Source organism: Coenobita brevimanus, chromosome 25, assembly GCF_032717465.1.
Source record: "Coenobita brevimanus isolate Jiangsu-jjx chromosome 25, ASM3271746v2, whole genome shotgun sequence".
NCBI lineage: Eukaryota > Metazoa > Arthropoda > Malacostraca > Decapoda > Coenobitidae > Coenobita > Coenobita brevimanus.
The window spans coordinates 14,741,860-14,758,438 of NC_136978.1; the positions used below are offsets into that span (position 1 = coordinate 14,741,860).

Sequence of the window (16,579 nt, forward strand, 5' to 3'; positions counted from 1 at the left end):
CAGCCCTGAGGAACATCACTGTTGATAGATCTAGGAGAAGAACGATTGCCGTCTACAACAGCACCTACAGAACAACCAGAAAGGAAGCTATAGATTAAGGCACAGACAGAAGGATAGAAACCGTAAGGGAGCAGTTTGAAAATTAAAGATTTATGCCAGACTCAATCGAAAGCCTTTGAGATGTCAAGTGCAACGGCAAAGCTATTGCCAAAGTCCCGAAAGGAGGATGACCAGGAGTCTGAAAGGAAGGTGGGAAGATCGTCAGTGGAGCGTCCCTGACGGAACCCATACTGATGATCAGAAAGAAGGTTGTAATAGGAAAGATGTTTTAAAATTTTTCTGTTAAGAATAGACTCAAAAACTTTTGAGACAGAGGATGTTAAAGCAATTGGATGATAGTTAGAGGGCTGAGAATGGTCACCCGTCTTTGGGACTGGCTGAATGAGAGCAACCTTCCAGCAAGAAGGAAAGGTACAAGTTGAAAGGCAAAGGCAAAAGAGTTTACCTAGGCAGGGTGTAGGCACAAGCACAGTTCTTGAGGACAACAGGAGGGACTCCATCAGGCCCATATGCCTTCTTTGTATTGAGGCCAGTGATGGGAGAAAATACATCAGCTGAAGAAATTTTAATGTCAGCCATGAGGAAGTCAGTGGGGGGAAGTGATGGAGGAACAGCACAGGAATCGTCTAAGGTGGAATTAGAGGAGAAAGTCTGAGCAAAGAGATCTGCTTTATCAGTAAACGAAATAGCTACACAGCCATCAGAGGGTTCGAAAAGCAGAAGGAAGGATCATGAGGTAAAGTTGTCAGAAAGGTTTTTGGCAAGGTGCCAGAAGGAGCAAGAAGAATTTGAATTGGAGAGTTGAGAGCATTTAGTATGGATGAAATTATTTTTAGCAGAGCGAAGAACAGACCTACTGTAGCATGATTCCAGGCAGAAACATATAAAAAGATGAGATTCAGGGGTGGGTTGGCTTCAGCACCTTTTATAGGCCCTCTCCTTGTTGCAGACAGCATTAGAACAAGCGTGGTTAAACCAAGGCTTTCTTGCATTAGACAAAGGATATGAGAAAGGAATGTAAGCTTCCATGCCCGAGAGAATAACCTACGTAATGCGCAAGGCACACTCAGATGGTTCCTGGCCATGGAAGCAATATTAATTCCATGAAAAATCAAAGAAGTACTGCCTGAGGGCCTCCCAATCTGCGGCTCCAAAATGCCACAGACGACGTTTCCTTGGAGGGTCCACAGGCCGTACCGGAGTGATAGGACAGGTTAAAGTAATAAGGTTATGATCAGAGAAGCTCAACAGAGAGAAAAGTGTTTGGGTGTGCATGTGTGTGTATTTGGGTGTATTTACCTAGTTGTGATATACAGGAAATGGGCTATGCTCGTGGGGTCCCATCTCCATGTCTCAACCAGTCAAACTTTGCATTAAACTCACTTTTGGACTGGATGATCTCTTTGTTCAAGCGATTCCCCAGATCAATGCATCTTTATGGAAAACTGTATTTTTGATATCTTTTAAGCAACTTGTCTTTTTCAATTTCTTTCCATGTCCTCTTCTTGCTCACCCATCCCATACAAACAGGTCTTCTCTGACAATTTTGTCTACTCTCATCATGGCCCTGAACACTGCAGTCATGTCACCCCTCTCTTTTCTTTCTTCTAAGGAAGAAAGACCCACCTTTTCTAGTTTTATCTTGTACGATAGCTCTGACAGGCTGGGGACCATCTTGGTTGCTGCTCTTTGTATTCTTTCAATCCTGTTTATATCTTTCCTTTTATGTGGGGACCACACCACTGCTGCATATTCTAACTTGGGGTTGACCAGAGCCACTATCAATTTTATCATATCATCCATGTACTGAAATGCCACTCTTATGTTTGTCAAGAGCTTATAATGTCTCTCTGACAATCTTGTTAATGTGTTTTTCAGGTGCCAAATTTTCCTGGACCAACACTCCCTGGTCCTTCTCCTCTCTCGCTTTTGTGATTGGTTCCCTTCCCATCGAATAACTCAGTGATGGCCTCTTGGTACTTGTACCCATTTCAGATATTTTGCTTTTTTCTTCATTGAATTTCATTTCCTATACCCGGCTCCAATTGTAAATCCTGTCCATATCTTCCTGTAGCATTTTACAATCCTCTTCTACTCTCCTCAAGACCTTTGCATTGTCTGCAAACAGACTTGCATAATTATTCATTCCATCCACCATATCGTTTATACAAATCAGGACCATTACGGGTACCAGCACTGAGACCTGCAGGACTCCACTTGTTACTTCCCTTCACCCTGACATCCTGTCCTTTATTATTGTCCTCATCTGTCAGTCTCTCATCCACTCCAAGTGATTCCCCTTCAATCCTCCTATGTGTTCCAGGTTCCACATTAGTCACTTATGGGGTACATTGTCAAAGGCTTTCTCCAGATCTAAGTACACACAATCCACTCAACTATCTCTCTCCTGTAGGACGTCAATCTCCCTTGAATAGAAGCTCAACAAATCAGAGACACATGACCTTCCATTTCTGAATCCAAACTGACTTTCTGCCAAAATGTCCATCCCCTCCAAGTATTTTATCCACCTGCCTTTCAAGATTCTCTTGCACAATTTTGCAACCATGCTGGTCAGGGACTTAGGTCTATAATTTAGGGGTTCTTCCTTACTCCCTTCCTTGTAAATTGGTACCACACTGGCCCTCTTCCATTCCTGAGGCACTTTCCCTTATTCCGGAGCACACACAATTAAACCATGAATCTTATCCACCGGTTGTTCTCTGCACTCCTTTAGTATCCAATTAGAGATCCTGTCAGCCCCTGGGGCCTTCCCTACATCTTGAGTTTCCAGTAGTTTACACACTTCCTGCACTTCCACTTTTATATCTTTTAACACTTCATTTCTAGTCACTCCCTCCCCCCTCCACAAAATCACTTTCCATAGTTAAAACCGATTAGAAACTTTTGTTCATTATTTCAGCTTGCATCACCGCGCTTTCAAAGAACTTTCCTTCTACTTTCACCTTGCTGATTCCTTGCTTGTGTTTCAATTTGCCATTGACATACTTATAAAACAATTTTGGCTCCTCCTTACATTTGTCAATTATACCTCTTCCAAAGTTTCTTTCTTCCTCTCTACAGATTCTTGTATATTCAGTTCTAGTTGTTTTGTATTCATCCTCTGTTCTATTGTTACTTTTCTTTCTCCATCTGTTCCATTCTGCATCCCTTTCTTTTTGCTATTGCACACCTTCTGTTGAACCAATCCTTTTTCCAGTTCTCTCTCCCACTTACTCTTGACACATATTTTTCCACACCCAAGGTGTTAAAGCCTAGAAAGATATCCCACTTCTTTTGTGTCTCTCTTGTTTCTCTGAATTCCCTTCGATCCACTTCTTTGAAAATTTCGTCAGTCCTGTAAAGTTTGCTTTCCCAAAGTTATATCATCCGTGTCTGTAAAACTCTTCTCTTGGCACCACATTTCCTTCCATCTTTTGGAACTCAATCACTACATGATCATTTTTTTTCAACAGAACACAGATATTTCAGAAATTCAATTACGTCAGTTCTTTGATTAGCGGTAAAGCTAGTTCAGCTGGTGTGTCATCACCTATGACTCTTGTCTCTTCTTTGACCCACTGGGTCATTACATTATTGCTATATTTAACAGTAAACTGCCCCACGAATCTTCCCAAGTCCCACTTCTCCCAGTTCACCTCTTTACAGTTAAAGTCACCCACCAGGATTATATTGTTGCTTTTCTCAGTAACTTTCTGTAGGTGTCTAACCATGTCTGACAACATCTCTTAGAATTCAGCCCCATTCCATGCATTTGTCTTAGGGGGGACATATGCTACAGCAATGTCTCTCTTGCCTTTCTCCCTGGTTTCTAGTTTCATATTTATCAGCTCTGCTCTACCTTCTCCCAGTTTCACATTATCCACATTTATGCTGTTCCTCACTGCTATCATTGCTCCTCCTCCCATTTTTTTTTTCTTTTCTATCTCATATCCATAGATTGTATTTGCCATCTCCCACTTGGATACCAATATCTTCTATTACTTTGGTCTCTACAAAGCACATACTATCTGACTCAACCTCGAGAAGTCGCCTTGCCGAGATTAAGCCATCTATGTTAGCGCATGCCACTTTCGATCCTTTTGCGTTGTTTATTATTCCGTCCTTCTCCCTTCCTCTCTCCATCAGTACCACTTCCTCAATTCTGATCCATAACTCTCCAATACAATTCTCTCTCTTCCTGCACTCTCTGGTCATTTTTTTCCATAGCTTCCTTGACTAGCTCCTTTATTTTAGCTTTCTTCCTCATTGCATCTCTCCTTATTCAAACATTCTTGAACCACTCCTTGTCGGCTAATTTCCACGTCCTGTTAATGATCTCATTTACAGTGACCTGTGACCAAAACTTAACTTTTAGTGACCGCTCCCCTCCCTCCTCGTATCTTCCCAACCTAAACACCTTATCAATCTCTTTCTGAGCTTCGCTGCCACCCTCCAAAACAACTGATACTATCTCCTTAGTCCTTCTTGGCTCTTCTCTTTCCCTCTCTGATCTTATTGGTACAGGCTTTCTTTCAATCCTGAAATTATCATATTTTTTTCTTATCTGCTACATCCCTGACTAGAAATTCTCTACTTTTCAGGGCCTTAGCCATTTCCTTCTCCACCTTTTCCTGGTTTTTCTTTCTCTGCTGTTCTAAAATTGTTATTTTTCCTTCCTCCTGAATTTTCTTCTACCGCTTGTGCTCTTCCTTGATTTTTCCTGATGTGTTCCTCATGCATCCTTGTTTTTTATTCATACAGTACTCGTTTAATTTTCATCCAGTCTCCCTCCTCTTCCAGCCTCTTATTTTCCCTCCTGAGCTGTTTTATTTCATTTGTTTCATTGGAGGTGTTCCTGTCCTGACGGCCACTGAACCCTGAGAAGTCCTGAAAGGATCAGACTTCTTGGGGCTGTCTTTGGAGAGTGAATAATATTACAGTATTTCATCCTATTATGCTGATGCTTGGTACTGATTCCTTCTCATTTTGCATGAATGGGACAGCATAGTATGAACTAGCAATAACTGCAGTCACAATACTACTAAGAATTAGGCTGCAGCTGGTTAACTGTACAGTAATTAAATCTATCTATCTGTCTATTGCCAGATGCTTCAATCCCATTCGGGGTGGCCACAAACAAATTGCCTCCACGTCACCCTGTCCCCCACCATTTCACTGCCCTGCTCCCAACTCACACACCCCTTTCTCATATACCTCTCCACCCCATCCCTCCATCTCATCCTCGGCCTCCCCCCCCCCTCCACCTCACTCACATACACTCTCTTCATCAGTCTTTCAGTTTCCATCCTCTCCACATGGCCAAACCACCTCAGTGTATTCCTCATAACGCTTCCTATCACATCCACATCCACACCACAACACTCCTTTATATCCTCATTTGTCAGCCTGTCTCTCCATGCGACTCCACAGGCTCCTCTTAACTAACTCATTTCCACTGCTCTCACTCTTGACTTGTGCCCTTCCAACAATGTCCAAGTTTCACTTCCATACATTAGAGTTGGTATCACAATACTGTCATGTAGTAACTTTATTAAATCAACTCCCTGTAAATAAAAGAAGTGGAATGCTGGAAAAAATTGAACAAAAATTTTACAGTAAATCTAGTTATATCTGCAGGATAATTGCAGCACAAGTATTTATCAGTCTGTCTATAACCAGACACAAGTAGCTCAAGCATAATGAGGAAAATAATGCAGAGAGACCTAGACGTTGCTTATTATGAAAGGCTTTGTATACCCACTAAAAAATTCTTCAGCACCCTTGTGGTGCGATACATCATGACACACAAACAATGCATTTCGAATTGCCAACACTACCAACAAAGTTAGTAGGGGAGTGAAAGATAGAAATGGTAGACTCATAGAGTAGTTGGGAGAAACCGTGAGCAAATGGAGAGAACACTTTAAGGAACTGTTAAACATAGAGAATGAAAGTGCAGTAATGTGAGTGTACGTGGCTGGGGAGAAGTGATCAGTAGGATGGAAGTAGTGAAAGCAATGAAGAAAGTAAAAATGGGTAAAGCCCCAGGAATTGATGGAGCGTGTGGTGAAATGATGACGCATTGGGGAGAGAGAGTAGTAGAATGGATATGGAAGATGTGCAGATTGGCCTGGGAGGGAGGTAGTCAAAGAGGATTGGAGGTCAGGTATAATTACTCCCCTGTACAAAAGAAAAGGGGAAAAAGAAGTGTGTTGTCATCACAGGGGCATTTGTCTTCTTAGTGTTACTGACAAAGTACTGTATATGGTAGGATACTTACTGACGGAGTAAGGGAAATAACAGAGGAATCAGTTGGAAATGAACAGGGAGGTTTTAAAAAGGGAAGAGGTTGTGTAAATCAGATATACATCCTTATGTCTTTAGTGGAAAAGTTTCTAGAGAAGGGAAAGATGTTGTATGCAGCCTTCATGGATTTGGAGAAAGCATATGACAGAGTGGATGGACAAGGAATGTGGAAAATATTAAGAATATATGGAGTAAATGGGAAGTTCTTGAATGTCATGTAGAGTACATATGAGGGTGCTAAACTTGCAGTGTGTGTGGATAGTGAACTGAGTGAATTTTTCTCTCTGAATGTTAGATTGAAACTGGGATGTGTCTCTCCATGGCTGTTCAATCTGTACATGGTTGAGGTTATTACAGAGATACAGGGTAAAGTAGTGGATGTTGGAGCAGCCCTAATGAGAGATGGCAGTGTTAGGAGAATTTCTGTACTGTCGTTTGCAGATAATACTGTGGTGTTAGGTGAAGACAAAGGGGCAACTGCAAGGCTTGGTGAATAAGTTTGGGAGAGTGTATATGAAATGTTATCTAAAGATGAATGTAGGGAAGAGTAAAGTTATGGTCTTTGGGAGAAATTAAGTCACTGAATGCACAATGAAGTTGGATGAGGAGGAAATGGAAAATGTGAGTACATTTAAGTACTTGGGTAGTGTGATAAGTAAGGATGGACGTTTGGAGGATGAAGTGCTTTCAAGGGTACAATAAGGAAGAAAGGTTGCTGGTTCTTTGAAAGCAGTGGTAAGAAATAGGGAAGTGAGCATGGAGGTGAAAAAGTCATTGCATGACAGTACGGTGATACCAACTCTAACATATGGAAATGAAGCTTGGACCTTGTTGGAAGGACATAAGTCAAGGGAAAGAGCAGTGGAAATGAGTTATTAGAAAGATGCACGTGGAGTTACATGAAGAAAGAGACTGACAAATGAGAAGGTGAAGGAGCATCGTGGTGTGGATGTGGCAGAAAGCGTTAGGGTAAATACATTGAGGTGGTTTGGATATGTGGAGAGGATGGAGAGTGAGACTTACAACGAGAGTGTATGAGAGTGAGGTGGATGGAGGAGAGGGCGAGTATGAGGTGGAGGGATGGAATGGAGAGGTATATGAGAGAGCAGGGTGTGAGCTGGGGGGAAGGGTAGTGAAATGGCGGAGGACAGGGTGACATGGAGGCGATTTGTTTGTGGCCACACCTTACAGGATTAAGGCATCTGGCAACAGACAGAGAGATACATAGACCAAATAAACATGGTTTCACTTCTGTGGGTCACCTCAAAGCTCATTGCACTCTGGGGTGATTTTTTTAGTGGGTATGCATGCTTGCATTTATCAGTTTTGTTCACTCAGTGGTGGTCAGCCATGCTGCACAGTCTCTAGCAGCACTTCTGTTCAATCCCTTAACACTTGTGTCATTTTGTAGGACTTTCTCTCAGGTCTTCTTTGGTCTATCTTTTGGTGCTCTAGCTTCCTTGTTCACACTCCAGTCTTATATGTAGTATTCATCCTCCATTATCTCAGCATGCCTAAACACTTCAATCTCCACCTAGGTGTCATATCACAATGCCTTCAGTACCCAGCCAATCTCTCAGCTACTCAGATGCAATTACGCCATTTGCAGTTCAGTTATTCAAGGATGCATTGCACATCCATTTGGCCATTCTTATCCCTGTAAGCTCAAACCCATGCATGTCCACCCTTTTACTACCTTACTCTCACTACCATAAAGTTTATGTTCCCTCATGAGAGAGTGGAAAGGAAAAATCCAGGACAGCATAATTTTGGAGGCAAGACAGTGGCTGACACCACTACCTGGCATGTGAAGACAAACAATGGAAAACTGAACTGAACTGAATACAGTAATGGATTCCTAGCAGCAGGTATCAAAGACCACATGCCACTAATTCAAAACACAGGTATCTGACTAACAATGGAACTGAAACAGGGAAAAAGATGTAGAAGTATTGTAGTTTCATCGTTGAAGTGGTTTTGGCATTGAAATGGTCCTGGTGTTGAAGAGGTCTTGGTGCAGAGGCGGCCCCGGCATAGTGGCAGCCCTGGCATGGAGGTGGCCCTGGCATAGAGGTGGCCCTAGCATAGAGGCGGCCCTGGCGTTGATGCGGTCTCGGAATTGAAGCGGTCTTGTTCTTGATCCATTCATGATGTTGAAACAGCTTAGCAATGGCTTGATTGGTCATTTGGTTAAAAGGCTTGACCCAGGAAGGGAGGAAAGGTTGATGTCAATGGGAGATCTTTAAATTATTCATACCATGAGGCCAAATGTTTAACCTGATAAGTGCAAGGAGAAAATAAAGGCCGGAAGAAACATGGAAATATCAATATTGAAGTACGACGGAAGCGAAGACAGTAAGGAGAGAAACACTGGACACAAAGAAGCCCCTTTTAGTCGCCTCTTACGACAAGCAGGGATACTGGGGAAGTATTCTTCCCTCCCCCCCCCTCCCCAGGGAAAAACAATGGAAAACTGACAAGGAAATAAGAACATTAGTGAAAAGTCACAAAACTGGGAGAACAGAAAGTACCACAAAAGAGATGATGTGTTTATACAACGTTCAGAGTTCCATGGCATGCTACTGTACTGAGAACAGGTACAGTATTCCCTCCACTATCCGATGTAATATAGCCAAAAGCATGTCCGGAAAGTGGGGCCGTCCGGATAGTGGGCCCCTGCCTCCTGGACTGGTACTTATGGACCCTAGCCCAGCCTGACTCAGAAAACCACCTACCTCTACTGGACATGCATAGCACCTATTTAAGACCCTATTTACACAAACAAGGGACAGAAAGTATGCAATAAATGAAAAGGAAGCAGAGAATGAGGAATTAGAAGTGGGCATGGAAAATATATGGAAGTATGCAGGGTACTATAGTGGTAGGTGGTGCCGACCATCATCCACTCACTGGATGTAGTGCTGCCTACTTCTTCCTTAGCCTTTATCATTCTTTTTCTGTGCCTGCCCTCCTCTCTTCCTATTTCTCCCATCTTTCCTGTCACTTCTTATTGCTTTTCTTTCCATTACAGGTGGCTTTACATTGAGTGACAAGCCAAATGGTTTCCTGTAAGCCAAGAAACCATTTACAACGCTGGGTGGTAACCATATAACCAAACCATACGTGCTCCCTACGTGTCCACAAGTGGGTTGGTGAAGGGTTAGTGCCCCTCCCTGTAAAACAAATAACTCAGAGTCAAATGGCCACCCCTTACGGGATTATGGCATCTGGCAATAGATAGATAGATACAGAGTACTTACAACACGTCCGTGGCCGTTCGTTACAAAGGTTAACCCACCTCCTCTAAGGCTCTGGCAGTGATGAATGTGCTCTTGAAGCATGTACAGTAATCCAGTGTTGTGCTGCACTTAATCCTTTGCACTATGAGTTATAGCCTGTGCACTATGAGTTTTAATTGTTTAACACTGCATATTCTGTTCTTGATTGCACCACGCCAGTTTCAACCGCCAGTATACACTCTGTACTTAATCTTTGCACTCTGAGTTCTAATTTCATAATACTGCAAAACACTATAAATTCCCATGTGGTCTAGTGGTGAGGTATTGCAGTTTATTCACTGTTAATTCACAAAAATGAGCATGTGCGGCACCCAGTGAATGAGCGTCTAGTCAGGATGGTAGTTAGTTGGTAACTAGGGAGGGATGAGGGAAGACAGGAAGCAAGCACAGACCGTAAACACAGCTGTTCAGCGCTGTGCACCAATTTCAAAGTACGGTTGAAAAAAATGTCGGATTTTTTTTTTTTTTTTTTTTAATGTATTTTGGCTATTTGGGGGTTCCAGAGCCCCAGGCCCAAACTGTCCGGTAAGTGGGGAGTTCGAATAGTGGACGTCCGGATAGTACAGCGATTACTGTATTTTGAAAGCTCGCTACATATATCATCATACAATCTAACCATTAGATCACCTGGCATTCATTTGGTTACTCTATGTGGTTACCACCTAATGTAGCAGCACAAATGGTTTCCTGGGCTCCATGAAACCATGTAATATGTCGCTCAGTGTAGAAAAGTCACTAAATCAGGTACAGTACCTTATTTGGGAGGTGGGTGCACCCACCTACAAGAAGTAACACTTTTGAAAAACCTTAGGTGAGTTTCATATAACCTAAGCATAATGGAGTTCTAGCTCGTCCCATCTAAGGTAATGACTCATGTGAGGTGTTCTTTCAAATCTACGGAGCTTGGTGACAGTTGTAGAGGCAAATGTGTCACTCTCTTGGGTGCCTGGCCCGACAGCCATCCCCACAAGAGAAAACACTTCTTTCTCTATTTGATGAAATTTTTAACTCAGGCTCCTGTGACTCTCTCTTGGCTAAATAAAATAATTTGGCATGAACTAGAACAGAAAACAGGAAGAAGAGTTGCCCAAATCCTTAGAGTTAATTTATTTTCCTTAGATACAACGCTGCAGAAAATACGACGAAGTGTAAGGGGACGCCAGCGGGTGTCTGGACTTAGTGCAGTTCAAACGGAATTGCGGGACGTCCATTCAATACTTCAAGATAACATTGACAATGTCCTGGAACGTGGTGCTTCCCTTTCAGGTACCATTTTGATCTCATTGGATAATTCAGTTAAAGTACCGTTACCCTTTATTTTTTCTGTACAGTACTCTCATCTCTTGATCATCAGTTAATAGCTCCTTGTCCTGTTATTGTTGCTGATTTACACTTTTCCTCCTTTGCCATGTCAAGTTCCTCATGCAATTTTACCACTACATGAGTGTTACATATGAGTATATAAACATACAGTATATCCTGTCTTTTCATAATCAAAAGTTTGCTGAAACTTCCAAACCAGCTGTGGCAATGATAAGTGTCACATGAAAGAATGAGATGGCAAAAATCACCCCCCCCCACACACACACACAAAACAAGAAACACACACACACACACACACACAGACACACACACACACACACACACACACAAACAAACAAAAAACACCCTCTCCACACACACACACACACAAAACATGGGCATGAGGAAGAAGGGTACTCTCCAATGCACAGAGAAGAATGAGAAAAACAAAGCAGGAAACAATCCTTTTAAGAAAGTGTCAGCAAACTTTGTGAAAATTCAATACATACTGTACAATACAAGTTTCTGTAGTTTGCAAAATCTTGACATTGTTATGTCTTTTTTCTTATATGATCTCTTCTTCAACCAGATCTTGAGACCCGTGCCAGTGGTTTGTTAGCAGTATCTCAGCAATATCGCAGCGATGCACGTTCTCTTAATCGTCGTTCCCTCTATGCTAAAGCTGTGGCTGCTTCCCTTGTTACTGGCATAATCATCCTCTATTTCTTTGTATTGTAACTAAGGTGATAATCAATTTCCTTGAAACCATAACCAGTTTAATCTCCTCATTATGAGGCTGTCTTGAAATAAGTTTATTTTTGCTACCTCCCTATAATACAGGTATTATTCAACCAAGGAAAGAACACTCACTCTGCAAGGATTAAATAGTTAGGTCGAATACTTCCAATATGTAAAGTGTCCCTTAACCTGGAAAAAATAATTTGGAGTTAGTAAGAATAAAACATGAGATCACCATAATGAGAGTGTAAATAGCTTAATGTACAGTATGACGACTCAAGAACGTGAGTAAAATATCCTGGTGTACAAAATGTTGTAAACCATAAAGGTGTGTGTAGGTAAGTGGTTTGTCTTAAGCACCACTTTACTTGTATCACAGAGCTATAAGTTGTCATGGAAGGGTCCTGTGTAGATTTAGGAAGTGGACAGTTATGCAATCTATGAAGTTTAAGCAAAAATATCGGGAAGACGGGCCATGCATGGTGAGGAGGACATCAGCACCTTGGTGTGGAATGATCAGTGGCTATATGACTCATTCTAGGAGATGGGTAGAAACTCCATCACATGTGCAGTTTGCAAAGGATGGGTGCACAAGAATGTAACAGCGTAAAAAGTAGATTGCATGACATAATCATTTAATACTACTATCTATCAATCTATCTATTACCAGATCCCTTAATCCTGTATGAGGTGGCCACAAATATATCGCCTCCATGTCGCCAGGTCCGTCCCCGGCCATAATACGCTATGTACAAAGATGCTCACAAAGTTTGACTTAGGCTGATGGAGTTTGCACTTGTAGTCGTGGCTTTGTAGTATGTCAGCAAGCTTTGTTACTCAGGGGAATAAAAGCAGCACAGACAATGGTACAGAAGTTTGCTCTATTTTCAGAGGTAGAAAAAACCGAGTGAAAATGGAATGAGTTATTGTTACCATGGCAGTGATGTGAATTTCCTTGCATGGTGGGGAGGACATCAGCACCTTGGTGGGGAATGATCAGTGGCTATATGACTCATTCTAGGAGATGGGTAGAAACTCCATCACATGTGCAGGTTGCAAAGGATGGGTGCACAAGAATGTAACAGCGTAAAAAGTAGATTGCATGACATAATCATTTAATACTACTATCTATCAATCTATCTATTACCAGATCCCTTAATCCTGTATGAGGTGGCCACAAATATATCGCCTCCATGTCGCCAGGTCCGTCCCCCGCCATAATACGCTATGTACAAAGATGCTCACAAAGTTTGACTTAGGCTGATGGAGTTTGCACTTGTAGTCGTGGCTCTGTAGTATGTCAGCAAGCTTTGTTACTCAGGGGAATAAAAGCAGCACAGACAATGGTACAGAAGTTTGCTCTATTTTCAGAGGTAGAAAAAACCGAGTGAAAATGGAATGAGTTATTGTTACCATGGCAGTGATGTGAATTTCCTTTAAGAGTAAAATTGTGTGCTTCATCTATCTATCTATCTATCTATTGCCAGACGCCTCAATCCCGTTTGGGTTGGCCACAAACAAATCGCCTCCAAGTCGCCCTGTCCCCCGCCATTTCACTGCCTTGCTCCCAACTCACACCCCCCTCTCTCATATACCTCTCCACCCCATCCCTCCATCTCATCCTCGGCCTCCCCCTCCCTCTTCCCCCCTCCACCTCACTCACATACACTCTCTTCATCAGTCTTTCACCCTCCATCCTCTCCACATGGCCAAACTACCTCATTGTGTTCCTCATAACGCTCCCTATCACATCCACATCAACACCACAACGTTCCTTTATATCCTCATTCGTCAGCCTATCTCTCCATGTGACTCCACAGGCTCCTCTTAAATAACTCATTTCCATTGCTCTCACTCTTGACTTGTGTCCTTCCAACAACATCCAAGCTTCACTTCCGTACGTTAGAGTTGGTATCACAATACTGTCATGTAGTAACTTTTTCACTTCCATGCTCACTTCCCTGTTTCTTATCACTGCTTTCAAAGAACCAGCAACCTTTCTTCCCTGCTGTACCCATTCAAGCACTTCACCCTCCAAAACTCCATCCTTACTCATCACACTACCCAAGTACTTAAACGTACTCACATTTTCCAATTCCTCACCATCCAACCTCGCTGTACATTCACTGACTTCACCTCTCTCAAAGACCATCACTTTACTCTTCCCTACATTCACCTTCAGATTCCATTTCTTACACACTCTCCCAAACTCATCCACCAAGCCTTGCAGCTCCCCTTCGTCTTCACTCAACAACACAGTATCATCTGCAAACAACAGTACAGGGAGTTTCCAAACACTATCCTCTCTCACCAGGGCCACTCCAACATCCACTACCCTACCTTGTACCTCTTTTATTACCCCATCCATGTACAGATTGAACAACCATGGAGACATGACACATCCCTGTTTCAACCCAACTTTCAAAGAGAAAAATTCACTTAGTTCACCATCCACACGCACTGCAGCCTTCGCACCATCGTACATATTCTTCACAGCATTCAACAACTTCCCATCTACTCCATATATTCTTAACACTTTCCACAATCCTTGTCTATCCACCCTGTCATATGCTTTCTCCAAATCCATGAAAGCCGCACACAACTTCTTTCCCTTCTCTAGAAACTTTTCCACTAATGATCTAAGAATGAATATCTGATCTACACAACCTCTTCCCTTCCTAAAGCCTCCCTGTTCTTCTCCAACTAATTTCTCTGTTCTTTCTCTAACTCTGTCAATAAGTAACCTACCATACACTTTTCCTATTATACTAAGAAGACAAATGCCCCTATGATTACCACACACTTCTTTTTCCCTTTTTCCTTTGTACAAGGGAATAATTATACCTGACTTCCAATCCTCCGGGACTCTACCTTCCTCCCAGGCTAATCTGCACATCTTCCACATCCATTCTACTACTATCTCTCCCCCATGCTTCAGCATTTCACCACACACTCCATCAATTCCTGGGGCTTTCCCCGATTTAACTTTCTTCATTGCTTCCACAACTTCTATCCTACTGATTTCTTCCTGTCTTCTCACCTCCCTCCTTCTCCCAGCCATTCCCCAGCCACTTATACTTGCATTACTTCCATCCTCTACGTTCAACAATTCCTTAAAGTGTTCTCTCCATCTGCTCACTTTTTCTCCCTTCTCCACTAGTAATCTACCATTTTTATCTTTCACTCCCCTGCTAACTTCACTTCCACCCTGTCTTACTCTTTTCACCTCTTTCCAGAACATTTTCTTACAGTCCCTCCACTTTACACTCAAATTCCTTCCAAATTCCTCATCGACTCTCTTCTTACTCTCTCTTACTAATCTTTTCACCTCTCTCTTTCTTTCTACATATAACTCTCTCTTCCGCCTCTCAACTTCTTCCACGCCCCTATTTCTCATCCATTCATTGTATGCTTTCTTCTTTTGTGCCACAGCCTGTTTCACCTCTTCAGTCCACCACGCTGTTCCTTGCACCCCCCTCCGTCTTCTCTTCCTTCCACACACCACATCACACGCTGCACACATTTCTTCTGTAAATATGCTACACACACCTTCCACGTCTCCCATCTGCTCCAATTCATACTTGCCCAATCGTTCCTCCACTTCTCTCTTATACTCTGCCTTTTTCTCATCCTCTTGTAACCTTTCCACTCTCCTTGCAACTACTCCTTCCTCTCGTCTTTCCCTTCTTCTATTTCTCCATTCTAATTGGACCTTGATTCTGGCCACCGCCAAGTAGTGGTCAGAAAGTCCACTCCCCCAACCTCTATAAACTCTTGCATCCATTACACATCTTCGCATCCTTTCATCCACACACACATAATCAATCATTGCCTTCCTTTCATTCATTTCACCACCCACCCTTCTCATCACTCGCCATGTATACCTGTGGATCATTTTATGCCTGAAGAGGGTATTGGCTACCACCAACCCCCTCCCAGCACAAATGTCCACTAATGCACTCCCATTCTCATCTATCTCAGCAGGCACACCCCACTCACCAACTATTCCATCCACCTTCGCATTCCCAACTTTACCATTCATATCACCAATCAAAAACACTCTCTCATTCCTTCCAAACTTTTCCATGCACACTTCTACATTTGTCCAGAACTCTTCTCTCACTCTTGTAGCACGATCTTGCGTTGGCGCATACACACACACAATCGCCCACATTTGTATTCCAACTTTCAACTTTACCCACACAATCCTTGACCCAACTGATCCATACTGTCTTATGCTCTTCTTCCATCTTTTACTCACAACTATACATACTCCTACCTTCGCCCTCTCATTCTCACCTACTGCTGCACATGTGTAAGAGAATTGTAATGCTCTGTAGAAGTAAAAAAATAGGTAATTAAGGCAATATTGGATGCATAATGTTACTAAGAAACTTCACCCCTTGCAGTTGTACAGTACGAGTATAATTAGAACAGCTAAGCACTGTATAACTGAGATGATGCCCACAGGTAGGCAATGATAATCCAAGCAGAGTGTGGGAGAGTTACTAGTGAAATACTACACAAATATGATCATGGAAGGGAGAGCCCCTGCAAGCACACTACAGGTATAATGGGATACAATCAGAAGGGAAGCACTGTGATGGTAAATTCTTGACTACAATAGTGCAGTGCCTTCACATACCTTCTCATCTTCCTTCAATTTAATTTTCACTATCTTTAATCTCTTCCTTTTCTCATTTATGTTTTACATTCTACATAGTACCCTATATAGAGTACAACTCTCACGTTTGGGGAGGCTCCCCACATACAGCTGTTCTCAACAAAGTTGAGTCAAAGGCTTTTTATCTCATTAACTCTCCTCCTCTTATTGGCTCCCTTCAACCTTGGTCTCTTCATTGCACTGTTGCATC

The 16,579-nt window shown here is 42.4% G+C and overlaps 1 protein-coding gene across 1 annotated transcript in view; it reads left to right on the forward strand.

Annotated features, from left to right (window-relative positions):
* LOC145393868 (vesicle-trafficking protein SEC22b-B-like) overlaps positions 1-11,738 on the forward strand; it is an 18,144-nt gene extending 6,406 nt beyond the window's left edge. Inside the window, exons 3-4 of the mRNA XM_080267927.1 lie at positions 10,785-10,931; positions 11,557-11,738. Coding sequence (XP_080124053.1) covers positions 10,785-10,931; positions 11,557-11,705 — 296 coding nt within the window. The 3' untranslated portion in view covers positions 11,706-11,738. The remainder of the gene's footprint in view (positions 1-10,784; positions 10,932-11,556) is intronic.
* Positions 11,739-16,579: the final 4,841 nt, after the last annotated feature.